General features: G+C 32.1%; 1 protein-coding gene across 3 annotated transcripts in view; it reads left to right on the forward strand.

The window, feature by feature from the left end:
* Positions 1-15,229, forward strand: part of Ttc21b (tetratricopeptide repeat domain 21B) — a 69,755-nt gene that overhangs the window by 8,147 nt on the left and 46,379 nt on the right. For all 3 annotated transcript variants that reach the window (XM_076865822.2, XM_076865824.2, XM_077110246.1), the window contains exons 5-11: positions 504-626; positions 3,652-3,809; positions 6,215-6,299; positions 9,164-9,262; positions 11,144-11,336; positions 11,808-11,905; positions 12,213-12,413. In XM_076865822.2, coding sequence (XP_076721937.2) covers positions 504-626; positions 3,652-3,809; positions 6,215-6,299; positions 9,164-9,262; positions 11,144-11,336; positions 11,808-11,905; positions 12,213-12,413 — 957 coding nt within the window. The remainder of the gene's footprint in view (positions 1-503; positions 627-3,651; positions 3,810-6,214; positions 6,300-9,163; positions 9,263-11,143; positions 11,337-11,807; positions 11,906-12,212; positions 12,414-15,229) is intronic.

Consider the following 15,229-nt stretch of genomic DNA (forward strand, 5'->3'; position numbering starts at 1 on the left):
CTCAGATGATTTATTATTTCATTTGAAGCTCACTGGACTATCACAGAGGTTAAGAAAATAACTGCAGAATGATCTGAATCTGTAACTACGTGAAACAAGACCTATGCTCATTCTACTCCTTTTCTCATTCAAGTTCATTTGGGCTGTTTGTCCAAAAAGAGACAACACATTCTTATTTATTACATGTTAACCAATATGAGCAATAATTTACTAGCAAAGCCTCAGAAAAGAATTTTGGTTTTAGCACTAGGGGAATATTTGACAGACTTATGTTGAGCCCATATCAAAAATTAAAATTTATAGTCTAGTTTCTAAGGCTTTAAACTGACAAGGGTTCAAAAGCAGTTTTGCTATGGAGAATGTAATTATTCATAACATTATTTGACAGACTTCTTTATGCTATTAATTACCAAAAATAATAATATTAGATTTACCTCTTGAACAATTATTCCTCTCATTTTCAAAAGAAAATAAAAGTGTGATTAGAATTCTTCCTTTCACAGGGGCATGTTTTAAAAGCATGGCTTGATATTACAAGAGGAAAAGAACCTTATGCTAAAAAAGCACTAAGGTATTTTGAAGAGGGATTACAAGATGGAAATGATATTTTTGCTCTCCTGGGTAAGGTGAGTTGGAGTTAAGGTGAATAAATCATATTTTAAAATTCATTTATAACATATTTGACATCTGACAAAACTAAGTTATTTTAAAAAATGATACTTTTCATGATATTGTTGTCATTTCTGGCTTGTAGAGGGATCTGCATTTGTGTAGGACACAACTAGAGAAATGGATTCTCTACCAAAGTTCCTGAATCCTGGGTCAGTTTTGTGTTCATTGTGGTTGGATCATGCATTTTTTTCCTTAACATACACTTCTAGAGTATCTAATATGAGGCAAGCATCATTCTAGTTACTAGGGAAGCCCTGAGCAAAATTAAACCAATTTTTGTAGAGCTTATATTCTACTGGAAGAGATGGCAGTAAACATACTAATAAATTATATAGTATTCGATGGCAACAGGTGTGATGGAAAAATAAATAAAATGGGAAGGGGGAGAAGAAGAGTTGGCACATGAACTTGTAATTTCAAGTGAGGTAATCAAACAAAGATATTTTTAAGAAAGACTTAGAGGAGATGAGGGTTAAAGCCCCATGTGCATTTGAGAGAACCTATTGCAAGTAGAGGAGATATCAATTTCTGACGCCTTTAGGGACAGTCAGGGCTTAGCATAGAGACCAGGAGGTCAAAGTGGAATGAGTGAAGGGAGAAGTGAAGGCTGGAGGAAGGTTATGTGAGTGTGGAATCAGAAGATATAGGGGTAATGAGATTCTGCAAGGCTTTGGGCTTTTGCTCTGAATTAGGTGGCCAGTGGAAGGTTTTGATCAGAGTACTAACATGATCTGCCTTACATTTTGAGGAATGAACAGTTGAAAGTCAAAAATCACTGGGTGGAAATATTTATGTTGGATCTTTTTTTGAGTCCCCACTGATGACTTCTAAATACCTTACTTTTTAAAAAATTTTTGATTCAGCAAAAATGAAATTAAATTTAGGTGTTAGGGAAACTGTTAGGTAAGCAAGAATTTGGAGTAAGAAAGATAAAGAGAAGATTATTTTCTTGTAATGTCCTTAATAACTGCCAATTTCTGTGGCTAATGAATTTGTTCAGATTTTTTCTACAAGTATAAATAGTACTCAGTATGATTGAATTCAAGTTTTATCTAATTGAACTGCTGTAGAGATTGGACATTTCATTCTTCTTCCTCTCTAAACAGAAAAACTAGTTGATAAACTCCTTTCAGTGGGATATGTCAGTTGTTAATACAGAAAACTAAGGAGGGATTTACCTTTTTCTTACAGTACTCAAGTTATGTTTAAATTCTTTTTTGGAATGACCCTGGTTTAGTTTATTTTGTGCTCTGATGACAGAACATTCTGAAACTGGGTAATTTCTAAAGAATAGACATTTATATATGATAATCCTGATGGCTGAAAAGTCCAAGATCCAAGCTCCAGACAGTTTGTTGTCTGTTAAGGGCCTTATTTCTGCTCCCAAGATGGTGCCGTGAATGTTATATCTTCTAGAGGTGAGAAATGCTGTACCTCATATGGCAGAAGAGCAGAAGAGATTGAACCCATTGCCACAGGCCCTTCTTATATGCCTGAAGTTTTCATGATCTAAACACATCCAGTTAAGCCCCACCTCCCAACACTGTTACATTGGGGATTGAGTTTCAATGTGAATTTTGGAGGGGACAAAAACATTCCAACCATAAGTAGATCCATTTCAATTATATGTTTCAGTTAATTCAGTAGAGTACTGAACCATCAATCCCAGCTAGGAATAATGTCATTCATATGCACAGCAAATTTAGTTTAAGATGCTACTTTTGCATTTGTATGAGAAGTGATGGTGTAAAGAAGAAGATTATATGTGAGCACACAAAGTCTTTATGGCATAATTTTGTTACTTTGCTGTTCCAGTTTTTTAAGAGAGATTTCAAGAGCAAATGTAAATTTTAAAAATTATCAACACTAATCTCTTTTCCTGTCAATTATATAGAAACTAATTTATTTTGATATACTGATTTCTTTGGATGGTTTTTAGACTTTGTTTTAATTATATGAGAATATAATCTCAATCTTATTTCAGGTATATATTGCAGTTCCTCTTTGAGACTGACAGCTCATTTTTAACTGATACACAAGAACTAAATGTGCACCATTATATTTTTTAATATATTAACTATATTTATAGCTTTTTCTGAAGATACTAATTCATGCATGTTGTAAAAAATTTTCATAAATATAGTAATATCTGAATAATCACATTAAATGACTACCTAAAATCTTACTAAATAGATATGCTAAAATTTAACTAACTCCTCTATGGATATTTTGTGTTGTTTTTATTTTTCTAATTATAAGTGCATAGTTCTGCCATAAATAGCATCTAAGGGCTTCTTGTGATCTTCTCCAATTATTTCCTATGATAATTCCTTGAAGTAAAAATAAGGTAAAGGCAGTTATTTGGATCTAATTTTGTTTATTCTTTAAAATCATATCTTCTTTAACCTGAGAGTAATATTTTAAGAAGATACAGCAGAGTATGGTGGTATATGCCTGTAATCCCAGCAGCTTGGGAGGCTGAGTCAGGAGGATCAAGAGTTCCAAGGCAGCCTCAGCGGAAGCAGGGGCTAAACAACTCAGTGAGACTCTGTCTCTAAATAAAATATAAAATAGGGTTGGGGATGTGGCTCAGTAGCCAAGTGCCCCACCTCTCCAAAAATACAAAAGCCCAAGTTTAGATACTTTTAAAAAATATCATGGATATATTTTATTCTAAAAAGGAAATTTTCCTATTGTAAATAGAAATATTCCTTATTTTATGGTGTTCCTAAGAATATTTTTAGAAGTTTTTTATCTTCTAATTGTATTGTACTGGTATTTGCTAATATAAAATACTTTATTTTTCGGTGATGTTTTAAAGTGTGATTTTGGTAAAAGATTATTTTTCCTCAATATAAAAGTGATGTGTGCTCCCTACAAGAAAGTCAGGAAATATGGAACACTAGTGTTCTACCCATTCTGGGTTGAGAACCATAATACATGAGATCATCATTTTGATGCCACTTTTTCTCCCATTAGGCACAGTGCCTTGAGATGCGTCAGAATTATTCAGGTGCTTTGGAGACTGTGAACCAGATAATTGTGAACTTTCCAAGCTTTATTCCTGCTTTTGTGAAGAAAATGAAATTACAACTAGCCCTGCAGGATTGGGACCAGACAGTTGAGACAGCACAAAGGTTAAGTAAAAAATAGATGTCACAAGTCTCTTTGGATCTGGTTATAATTATGGATAAAAAGGAAATCAGCATGTATTTTTGTGTGTGTGATAAAATTTTTCAAACAACAGTATAGAACCAAATTTTTCCAAACCAAATGGAATTGACTTTGAGTTCTATTGGCATAGAACTCAATGACCACTTAAAATTGTGTTGCTTTTAAAATTGAATTATTAACTTACATAAATGTATGAACAGCTATTGTAAGACAGTCTTTTAGGCCAACATGAAAATACCCCTGTCCTCATGAAGCTTACATTGTAGTCAGAAGACTCATGCCAAGCAGAACAAACAAGTAAATCGTTAGTATGTTAGGCAGTTATAATTGACATGGAGAAAAGAAACAGTCAAATAAAATGGGCAGGGCTGGGGGATTTGATGTCATATGGGGTCAGGGAAAGCGTCATTGAGAAGAAGCATTTCAGTGGAGGCCCGAAGAAAGTCAAAGAGCCATGCAGACATCTGGGGGAAGACTTTGCAGAAAGAAGGAAAAGCAAGTACAAAGATCTTAAGGCAGAAAGATTGTCCTGTGTTTGAAGATTGGAAAGAAGGAAGAGCTTAATAGATGGCAAAGTCAGAGATGGGAGAGTGGGAGGGAGGTGGTGTCAGGTCATGGAAGAGTCTTGTTGGCTCTCATAAGAATTTTGGTTTTTTTTTTCTTCTGAAATATGAAATCATTAGAGGGTTTTGAGTATTTTTTAAGGAATCACTTTGCTGTGTTGAGAACAGCCTGGGAAAGGGAGCAATGGCAAAAGCTGGGAGACCATTTTTCAACCTATTGCCATAATCTAAGAGAAAAGTGCTGGTGCAGGGACCAGGATGGTTGTGGTGCAAGTGCTGTGGGCAGTGACTGGGCTCTGCATGTGTTTTAATAGGAAGGTGAGAGGATGAGGACAGATGAGAGTCACTCCACACTTTTTAGCCTGAATAGCTAAAATAACCAGCAACAACACTGATGATCTGATATAAAGTTCTCAGTGTGTCTGACACAGCCAGTAAATAGCCTGGCTGTTTATTCTAAGATATGGATGCTATTGGTATGGCAGTTTACAACTAAACTAAGATGCAGAACTATTCAGTATGTTATCCAGCATTAAGTCTATAGATTCTTCATGTCCACCCAGGGATGCAAAAATAAATAAATAAATAAATCTATAGATTATTTGGAGGAAAGTCTTTTAACTAAAAGTGAGTATTATCATATTAGGCAACCATTGGCATAAAACAAACAACCATAAATCTCAGGGAATATAATAATAAGCATTCATTTCTTGCATTTGTGTGGCTTATCTGCAGTCTGCTTATCCTAATCAGGCTTTGAAGGATCTTTGCTTCAAGTTTCAGATCCAGCTGTGTGGGAGTGGCACCTTATTGCAGTTGGGCTCTGCTGATCTCTCAGGACTCAAGCCAAAAACTAGCAGCTATGTAGAGGAAGTGCTTCTCCTAGTGTAGCAGGGATACAAGCAACAAGCAGAAACATGCAGTGTGTCTGGAGTCTGGGCTTCACATACTGTCACTCCTTGCCAACATTTCTTAGGCCAATGTTAGAAAAATGTTCATGTCCCTAGTCAAGGAACCATGAAGTACACTCCTTGGGAGAGGCTCATATCCAGGGAGGGATGAAAAACTGGAATCAATAGTTCAGTGTCCTATATTATGATGGGAAGTCTAGTGTGTTACCCTTTCTGTTCAGCTTCCTTTAAAAATAACCTTCAGTGAAGTTTCATGAGAATTTTTATAGGGCTGAGATTGTGGCTCAGCAATAGAGCATTCATCTAACACATGTGGTGCACTAGGTTCAATCCTCAGCACCACATTAAAAAAATAAAAATGTAAATCAGTAAAAGGTATTGTGTCTAACTACAACTAAAAATTATAAAAAAAAAAAGTTTTTCCACATTTGTTGTTTATACCTTTTTCTTATTGTTTTGTTTAAATTTTTAATAGGATATTTTTCATAATATTTTTGGGGTTTGTTTTTATTACACAGGAAACTATTGTAATGTTACGAACAACGTTAGTAGGTATTGAAATATTTGACTCATGTTGGCATTCCTTGAATTCCTGTTATATATCAGCCTAGCCAAGGTGAATTAAAATTTTATATAGTTATGTATGGCTAGCTAATACTTCATCTTAGGCTTGCCACAGAATTTGACGAGATTGGTACAATCTGTTCATGTTTTAGAAATGTTAAAAATTAGATTCCTAGACTTTTAAAGTTTAAATAATACAGATGTAACTTTACTAATTAAAACTACTTATTTGGTAAGTGGAATGTTAGGCCAGTAAACCAACTTTTCAAGCCCTTGGATAAAAGAAAATATGTAAAATCTCTATAAGTAATAACAAAGGTTTTCCTACAGGTTGCTGCTTCAAGATAATCAAAATGTGGAAGCACTAAGAATGCTGGCTCTTTACCACTTGTGTAGAGAGGGGGATATAGAGAAAGTAAGTTATAATATTTAAATTTCCTGTATTTTTTTTATTATGCACATGCATGCAGGCATCTACATTATAGCCCTGATGTTCTGTTTTAGAACCTAGTTTTTTTAGTTGGTTATTAGATATATACCTTAACAAAAGATTATCTTTTTATATCAACTAATAAAAAAAATATTAAATGGTGAATTACTCTTGAAAATTTCTTAGAGACCAATGGAGTATAGGAAGGAAACCAGGGGAAAGGAGGAGACAAGGGGAAGGGAGGAGACAAAGGAAAGGGGATGTGCTATGGAAGAAAATTGACCAAATTAGGGTATTGTGTGTACAAATATATAATAATAAGTCCATTATTTTGTATAGTTATAATGCATGAATTTAAAAAAACCCAAAAAATGTAAAAATAAACAAAGGTATCAAAAGCATTGGAGAAAAAAACTAGGATAATATATATACATTATTATATGTATATATGTATATATATGTGTATACATGTATTATATTTAAATATATATTTACCTATAATAATATACATATATATATATAAAATATGCATATATATTTCTTAAATGACCACACACAAAAAAAATACTGAATAAAATAAGATTAACTTGAATTCTAACCACCCAGAGGACTTTTGTTAACATAAAATTGCATGTGTCCTTCCATATACATGAACATATACACAGGCATGTGAGGGTCAGTGTATGTCCATGAGAACACACACTTAAAGGATTTTTTTTTAATGACATTATACAAACTATTTTATAGACTGCTTCTTTCCCTTATTAACAGGTCATGGAAGCTCTTCTGTACCAACAAATCTCATCAAATGAGTTAAATTTAATTTCTGAATACAGGATATACACAAATTAATTTCTAATATACAGATATGCATACATTAACCAATATATAAATAGACTGATCACCTTTTCATTGGTGGATATCTAGTTCTATTCTTCCATTGCAATAACACCCTTAAAAATATCTTATCATTTTTTTATCATTTGATTTTTTATTTGTTGTAATTAGTTCTACATGACAGTAGAATACATTCTGTCTTTAAACAGAATTACTAGATCAAATGCTTTACAAATTCTCAAGAATTTTGATACAGATTGAGAAACTAATCTCCATATACATTTTTTTTATGTGAAAATTATTTTTTTAATTAATTAATTTTAATTAGGTACATTTGACAACAGAATGCATTTTGATTCATTTTACACAATTGAGCAAAACTTTACATTTCCATGGTTGTACATGATATAGCATCACACCATATGTGCAGTCATACATGTACTTAGGGTAATGATGTCAATCTCATTCCACCATCTTTCCTGCCCCCATGTACTTTCCCTACCCTCCCTCCCATTTACCCAGTCTAAGTTTCTTCATCCTTCCCATGCCTCCCCCTTCCCTACTATGCATCATCATCGACTTATAAGAAAACATTCGGCCTTTGGTTTTGGAGATTGGCTTACTTTGCTTAGCATGATATTCTCCAGCTCCATCCATTTACCTTAAATGCCATGATTTTATTCTATTTTAGTGCTGAGTAATATTCCATTGTGTATATATACCACATAAAATTTATACTCACACTAAACCTGTATGAGAGGTCCTGTTTTCTTATTCTTTTGACAATACCCAACATTTCTCTCTTTACTTAATAACAAGTGAAAATGCTGTGTTCTATTAGGTACATTTTTTTTAACCAATGAAAATATTAAGTATGTTCATTGGTCATATAAAAAAGAAAATTCCTTAAATTATTAATTACAGTATATTGGTTTTATATGTAATCATTGATCCTGGATATGAATGATTGCATATGCAAACTGTAATTTATAATATTTTTACAATATAATTGAGTTTCTATGAGTTAAATGAGCTTCAAAAATACCTTATAATAAGGTACATCTGTTTCTGTAGTAGTGAACACATTGGCTACACACAGGATCATGGAGTGCCAAAATTCAGTTTGTAGCAAATAGTATTATAGTAAGTAGTAGATTTGCATTTTTTTATGTGCTTAACTTGGTTGATGTGACAGTTTCTAGAAAGTATTTCAGTAAGTACTAAAAGAATGTTCAGTAAGGCAAATGTTTTTCAGATATTAAAACTACTAGGGACTAGGATGTAGCTCAATGGTAGAATGTTTACCTAGCACATGCAAGGTCCTGGGTTCAATTCCAAGTGTTGCAAAAAAAAAAAAAAAAAAGAAGAAAAAGAAAACACACACAAAAAAACTTATACTAAGTACCTCAATAATTTTTTTAATTCTAGAAAATATTTTAAATATAAACTAATCTATAGGCAATTCTACAGCTGATCTCATATAATATTTTTTAAGAGAGAGAGAATTTTTTAATATTTATTTTTTAGTTTTCGGTGGACACAACATCTTTATTTTATTTTTATATGGTGCTGAGGATTGAACCCAGCGCCCCACGCATGCCAGGCGAGCGTGCTACCACTTGAGCCACATCTCCAGCCCATAATATTGTTTATAAATGTTTTCACTCATATTTCCTTTGGGTCATGAATTGGAGAGTAGTAATTGGAAAGACAGTTTGGCATGCACAGTTAATTGAATACTCTGGGTATCTTTACCCATCCAGAGGTTTTTCTATTCAATAAGAAATTTTAATATTCTAGAATTCAAGAATTCTTTATGTTTAATTATTAGGGTTTTAAAATAATTTTTAATATGTTTTAAGATCAATAAGGTTCCATTGAGACAGGAGGAAATTATATAAGCAAAGGTCTCTTAAAATATAAGTAATAGTATATTTTATTAGTGTACATGTGCAGGTATTATGTTTTTTTAAAGTATATTTTAAAATTAATTTGAATGAATTTTGTTTTAGGCTTCCTCGAAGCTGGATAACTTAGGAAAAGCACTGGATGCCATGGAACCCCAGAATGCTCAACTTTTTTATAAGATGACAATAGCCTTCAGCAGAACTGTAAGTGGACCCATCTGTACTAGAGCTGCGTTCTCTGTAATGCAGTATATAAAATAAATCACCTGGGTGGAGGCACTAAAGAACAAAAGCATGGGGTAGAAATGTCTCTGTCTGAATATGTGATATAGCTTAAGAAAGCGGGTTCAGAGGAGATGTATTTACTAACTAGAAGCCATCAGGGAGACTCATGGAGGAAAGAGTGGAACATTTGCTGACCCTTTAAAGATAGAGAACCTTCCAGACAAATGAAATAGAAAATGGTCCATTAATCAGAGTGTAGGTTTTATAGACTAGCATTATTTTTTGGTTTTGTTTTGTAAAACTATTTGGAAAAAGTTTTAAAGTGAAAAATAGATTTTTTTTAGTAGGGGAAATGGTTGGTATCTTATTTTTTTTGTAATAAGTGTTTTTATTGTAAGCTCTAAATAGAAGATTATCAGGAATAAAACAGAAAAATATAGCAGAATCTCAAAACCAATACAAGGAATAAAAGAATTTAAAAGTTAATTAAGTTAGCAAAGAATAAGGGAAAAAATACATATAAGGAAATAAAATAATTAGTGAACATAATACTGAAAAAAATTAAGGTATTAATTGCTAAATTATACAAGGAAATTGAGTTCTTTTTATTAAAAAATGAACAATGTCAGATTATGTGAAATTCAGAGGAAGAAAAAATTCCTGCTGTTACAAAAGATTGAATTAAGAGCGATATTTACCTTTTGTATTTGTCTTAGTGCCAGACACATTATTTTGATTAGTTTTTTTATAAGTTTAAAATTATTGAAATGTACTCAAGCATTTAAATAAGTGTTTTACTTTTTAATGTTGCTATCTTCCAAAATTATATATTTACTATAACAACATTGCAATTTCTTAAAATATTTTTGAAGTTGTTTCTAGAACATTCTAAGGCAATACGTTTTAAAAATAATTCTCACTAAGGGGCATAGAGCCTAATTCTAAATTTCCCATACTTTTATATAAACATGGTATATATGTATATAACTTTTGGGTGTGTATGTGGTTTGAGTGGAGTAGGCCTGATGGCAGCTTTCCTTTTTTATTAGTGTTATAGTTTGTACACAATAGTGGAGTTCATTTAGACACATTCATATATATATATGGAGTAAATAATTATATATATATGTATAGATAGATAGATTTATTCTCTATATATGTATATATGTGTGTGTGTGTATTATTTACTCTATTTCAATCCCCTTCCTGTACTCTCTGGTCTTCCATTTTTTTTTAATTGATGCATAATATCTTTATATACATTAAATTGCATTAAATGAATTCCACAATGGAATTCATTGTGGCATATTCATACGTGCACATAGCTGAATTTGACCAATTTCATTGAAGTATGGAATGAGATAAGCACTTTTAAAGTTGAAATTTCTGGGCTTATATTGCTGTTTCCTCACCTATAAACTACATAATTTGATATAATGATTTTTTAAATCTAATTTGTAAAGCAATCATAGTTTCAAAAATAGTTGTAAAAAATGTGTATACATCATTGGAAGTATACTTTTCAAGACAACTATTTTGTGAAAGCACTGTTCATTAGAATATTTAAGTTATTTTGTTAAAATTTTAGTGTGGTTCTGGGAATTTAACTCAGGGCCTTGTGTATGCTAAGCAAGCACTTTACCACTGAGCTCTATCATGTTCCCTAGGATATATAAGTTTTTATAGGTTATAAACTCCTTCTTGATGCATTGTCTGGATGGTTAACATAAGTTTTCTCTTCATTTGATTATTAAATAATAGTCTTTCTTCTTCTTCACAGAAGTACAAAATATTCATGTTTTCCTTCAATCTAAGTAATAGTGTTTGACTTCTGGTCTAACAATTATTTTTTCTTTTCAGTGTGGACGCAGTCAACTCATACTTCAAAAAATTCAAACACTATTAGAAAAATCTTTCAGTTTATCCCCTCAGCAATCAGAATTTGCTACAGAACTTGGATACCAAATGATTTTACAAGGAAAAATTAAAGAGGCATCGAAGTGGTATAAGACTGCCATGACACTTAATGAGACTAGTGTCTCTGCACTAGTAGGTATGATGACTGTTTGTATAAATGATTATTTGTATAAACTTGTATGATACAGATGCAAGAAAAAATTGCATTAAATAATAGTTAATAAAGAAGACATGTATTTCATTCTTTTCTAAAATTATATTGTTCTGCAGTATATACAATAGGTAATGTTGTATATCTTTAAAAATGAATTTTTACTTTATAAATAACTTGAGAGAAAGATTTATGAGGTAGTCCCTATAAGTTATGATTGTTTACAGGTAAATGATTGTTTACAGGTCCAAGACTACCTGTTTTACTTTCTTAAAGTTTACTCTTTTGTTTACTTTTCTCATTTTGCACTTTTTTTCCCCCCTCTATAAAACTTGGAAAAATTATAATGGGTGAAAAACCTGTTTTGTTATTGTTGTTGATGTTAGCTTGTTAGCTTGAACTGTACATGTCTGAATTGGTGTCTGCTTTGACTATTTATATTCTGTTTGGTTTTAGGATTTATTCGGTGTCAGTTAATAGAAGGGCAATTACAGGACGCAGATCAGCAACTAGAATTCTTTAGTGAAATTCAGCAATCCATCGGGAAATCTGCGGTATAGTATTTTACCAGATTTTAGATCCCAGTTACTATTTATAAAATATGAAAAATTTAAATCAGTTTTTTTCCTATAGTAATGGCTCTAAAGGATGATTATACTAATTTTAACAAGTAATTGCATTCATTAATTTACCCCCTTTCAAAGTAAATTTCAAATATTCTTCTGAATGATTCTAAAAGTCCATCCAAGCTCAAGTTTGAACAAACAATTGAACATAAATACTACTTCATATACATTTAAGATCTAAATAGAAATAAATGGCTATATAAATGGAATAATTTGTGAAAATCACATTTTCTAGGAATTAACTTATTTACATGCAATTCTTGCTATGAAGAAAAATAAACGACAAGAAGAAGTTATAAATTTGTTAAATGAGGTCCTGGACACTCATTTTTCAAACTTAGAAGATTTACCTCTTGGCATACAGTATTTTGAGAAGCTAAATCCTGATTTCTTGCTAGAAATTATTACAGATTATCTGAATTTCTGTCCAATGCAGGTAAGTAATTATAAGACTTATTTTCAAGGATATATTTATATGCAAATACATTATCTTTTATATGTTAGACTATATTGGTATTGTAAAGGGTAGTATTAGTAACTATTTGAGATGAAATACAGTTTTTAGTTTGTTTTGTTTGTAGTGCTGGGGATAAACCCAGGCCTCAAGCATGCTAGGAAAGTCCTACCACTGAGCTGCATAATAAAAGTATTTGATATACAAATATACATTTGTAATGTATAAATTCTTAAAAACTTATCTTAAAAGAATTACTAAGCTGGTGCCATGGCACATGACTGTAATCCCAGTGGCTCCAGAGGCTGAGGCAGGAGGATTGCAAGTTGAAAGTCAGCTTCAGCAATTTAGGGAGGCTCTAAGCACCTTAGTGAGACCCTGTCTTAAAATAAAAAAAGCATTGGGGATGTGGCTTAGTGGTTAAGCACCTCTGGGTTCAATCCTTGGTACTAAAAAAAAAACAAAACAAAAGAATTACTAAAAATCATTTAATTGAGATATCCACTGTATATTTGAATCTGCTTTGTAGCATCACCATCAAGTGCCCATCTAACCTCCGGACATACTTAAAAATGGATTTCTTCTGGTATAGTGTGACTGCTTTCCTTTGTTAAGTCAAACTCTGCTTTTGTGTAGAAAAAGGGCCATTTACTGGTTCTGCTGCTCAGAGAGAGATCGAACAATTCCAGTTACTAAGTTTAAGCAATGATCATTCATAAATAGATCTTGAGATTTTAAAAACTCATTTATACATCAATGTTTTAAACAATTTATTTTTATATGACATAGTTTTGAGAACCCTGATTGTAAACCTGATGATATCCTTTATTTTGTGCATGACTTTTTTTTTTTTAGTTATAGATTGACACATGCCTTTATTTGTTTATTTATTTATTTATTTACATGGTGCTAAAAAAACTTCTTTTTCCTCTTATTCTGAATTTCCATCCAGGGTTATATTTGTGTGTTTCTGGGCGAGTCTTGTTACATTATTGACCCCTATTTAACTAACATTTGACTAAAGTCCTTAAATCTATTATTCCTTGAACCTTTGAAGTTAAGTGCAGGGCTCTATGCTTATTCTTATTAAATTTTATCTTCTTGTGTCCATCTCATAATCCTAGATTAATATTCCTTTTGGATCTTGTCAGCTTCTTCAAACAATGTTTTAAAAGATTTTTTCTGGTAGCTGTACTGAGAATAAACTAAATAGAACAAAAAATAATGTGGCTGGATGCAGTAATAAGTCCTAACTTCTCTATAGAGAATGAGGCATGAGGATCATTTGAGCCCATGAGTTTGAGACTAGACTGGACAATATTGCAAGACCCCATTTCAAAAAAAATAAATAAAAAAGAAAGAAGTATTAAGTATAACTGTGTCTATTCCAAATATGTATCTGATTTTTCCTATAATATTTGTCAGTATGAAAAAACCTAATCAGCATTTACTTTTAATGGGGGAAATATAGGTAAGAAGAATTCTCTCCAGCTTTGTTCCTACTTGCTTGGCCCTTTTATATAGGTATAATTTTGTTCTAAATTTTTGTTGAACAAATGCCATCTTAACATTCTTGAAACCTTCTATTTTTTCCTGTGATTTGCACATGCAAACCACTGTCAGTAAGAATGATAGTTATTGTCAATAACTAATTCTTAACAGGTGGCAAAGAACACTGCCAGAACCTTACCATCACTTATAGTTTCACTATTTTAAGTTCTGTTTACAAATTTACAATTCACATTGTATCTATTACTATGCAAGGAAGTATAAATTTTTATCTTCAAGGTACATAAATACCCTTGGTTACATAAAAGAAGCAAACCTAAATGGAAACTACTATAAAATAGGTAAAAATGTTTTATAACTTTAAAGAAGTTGAAGTATTTTAGGCAGCAGTAGGCATATTTTGAGTATCTTTTTTGAGCACACATTTTTTTATATCTCAGCATAGGTGAGGAAAAGTGGCACTTTCTTGTTTTATTTCTATTTTTTTAAATTTATTTGTCCTTTCTAGATAAACATGATGGGTAGGGTGTATTTGGATATATTATACTTACAAAGAATAAGTATAACTTGTTCCAATTAGGATCCCCTTATTGTGGTTATATATGATGTGGGGTTACATTGGTCATGTATTTATATATAAGGATAGGAAAGATATGTTCAATTCATTCTACTGTCTTTTCTATTCCCATCCTCCCTCTCTGCCCTTCATTCCCCTTTGTCTAGTCCACTGAATTTATAATCTTCTTCTCCTTTATTGGTTAGCATCCACATATCAGAGAGAAGTTTCTGCTTTTGGTGTATTGGAACTGGATTGTTTCACTTAGCATGATTTTCTCTAGTTCCATCCGTTTACCAGCAAATGCCATAATTTCATTCTGCTTTATGGCTGGGTAATATTCCATTATGTATATGTACCACATTTCCTTTATCTATTTATCCGTTGTAGGGCACTTAGATTGCTTCCTTAGCTTGGCTGTTGTGAATTGAGCTACTATGTACATTGAAATGGCTGCATCACTGTAGTATGCTGATTTTAAGTCCTTTAGGTATAAAGTGAGGAATGGGATAACTGGGTCAAATGGTGGTTTCATTTCAGGTTTTCTAAGGAATCTCCACAGTGTTTTCCAGAGTGGTGGCACCAATTTACAGTCCCACCAGCAATGTATAAGTGAAACCCTTTTCCCCACATCCTAGAAGTGGCACTTTTTTGTCAGTAACAATGGTTCATTATAGGAGAACTTTTCTGTAAAAGGTTACAGTCCTTTTCAATAATATTTGTGTTAGCTGAA

This window comes from Callospermophilus lateralis, chromosome 9 (genome assembly GCF_048772815.1).
Source record: "Callospermophilus lateralis isolate mCalLat2 chromosome 9, mCalLat2.hap1, whole genome shotgun sequence".
Lineage (NCBI taxonomy): Eukaryota > Metazoa > Chordata > Mammalia > Rodentia > Sciuridae > Callospermophilus > Callospermophilus lateralis.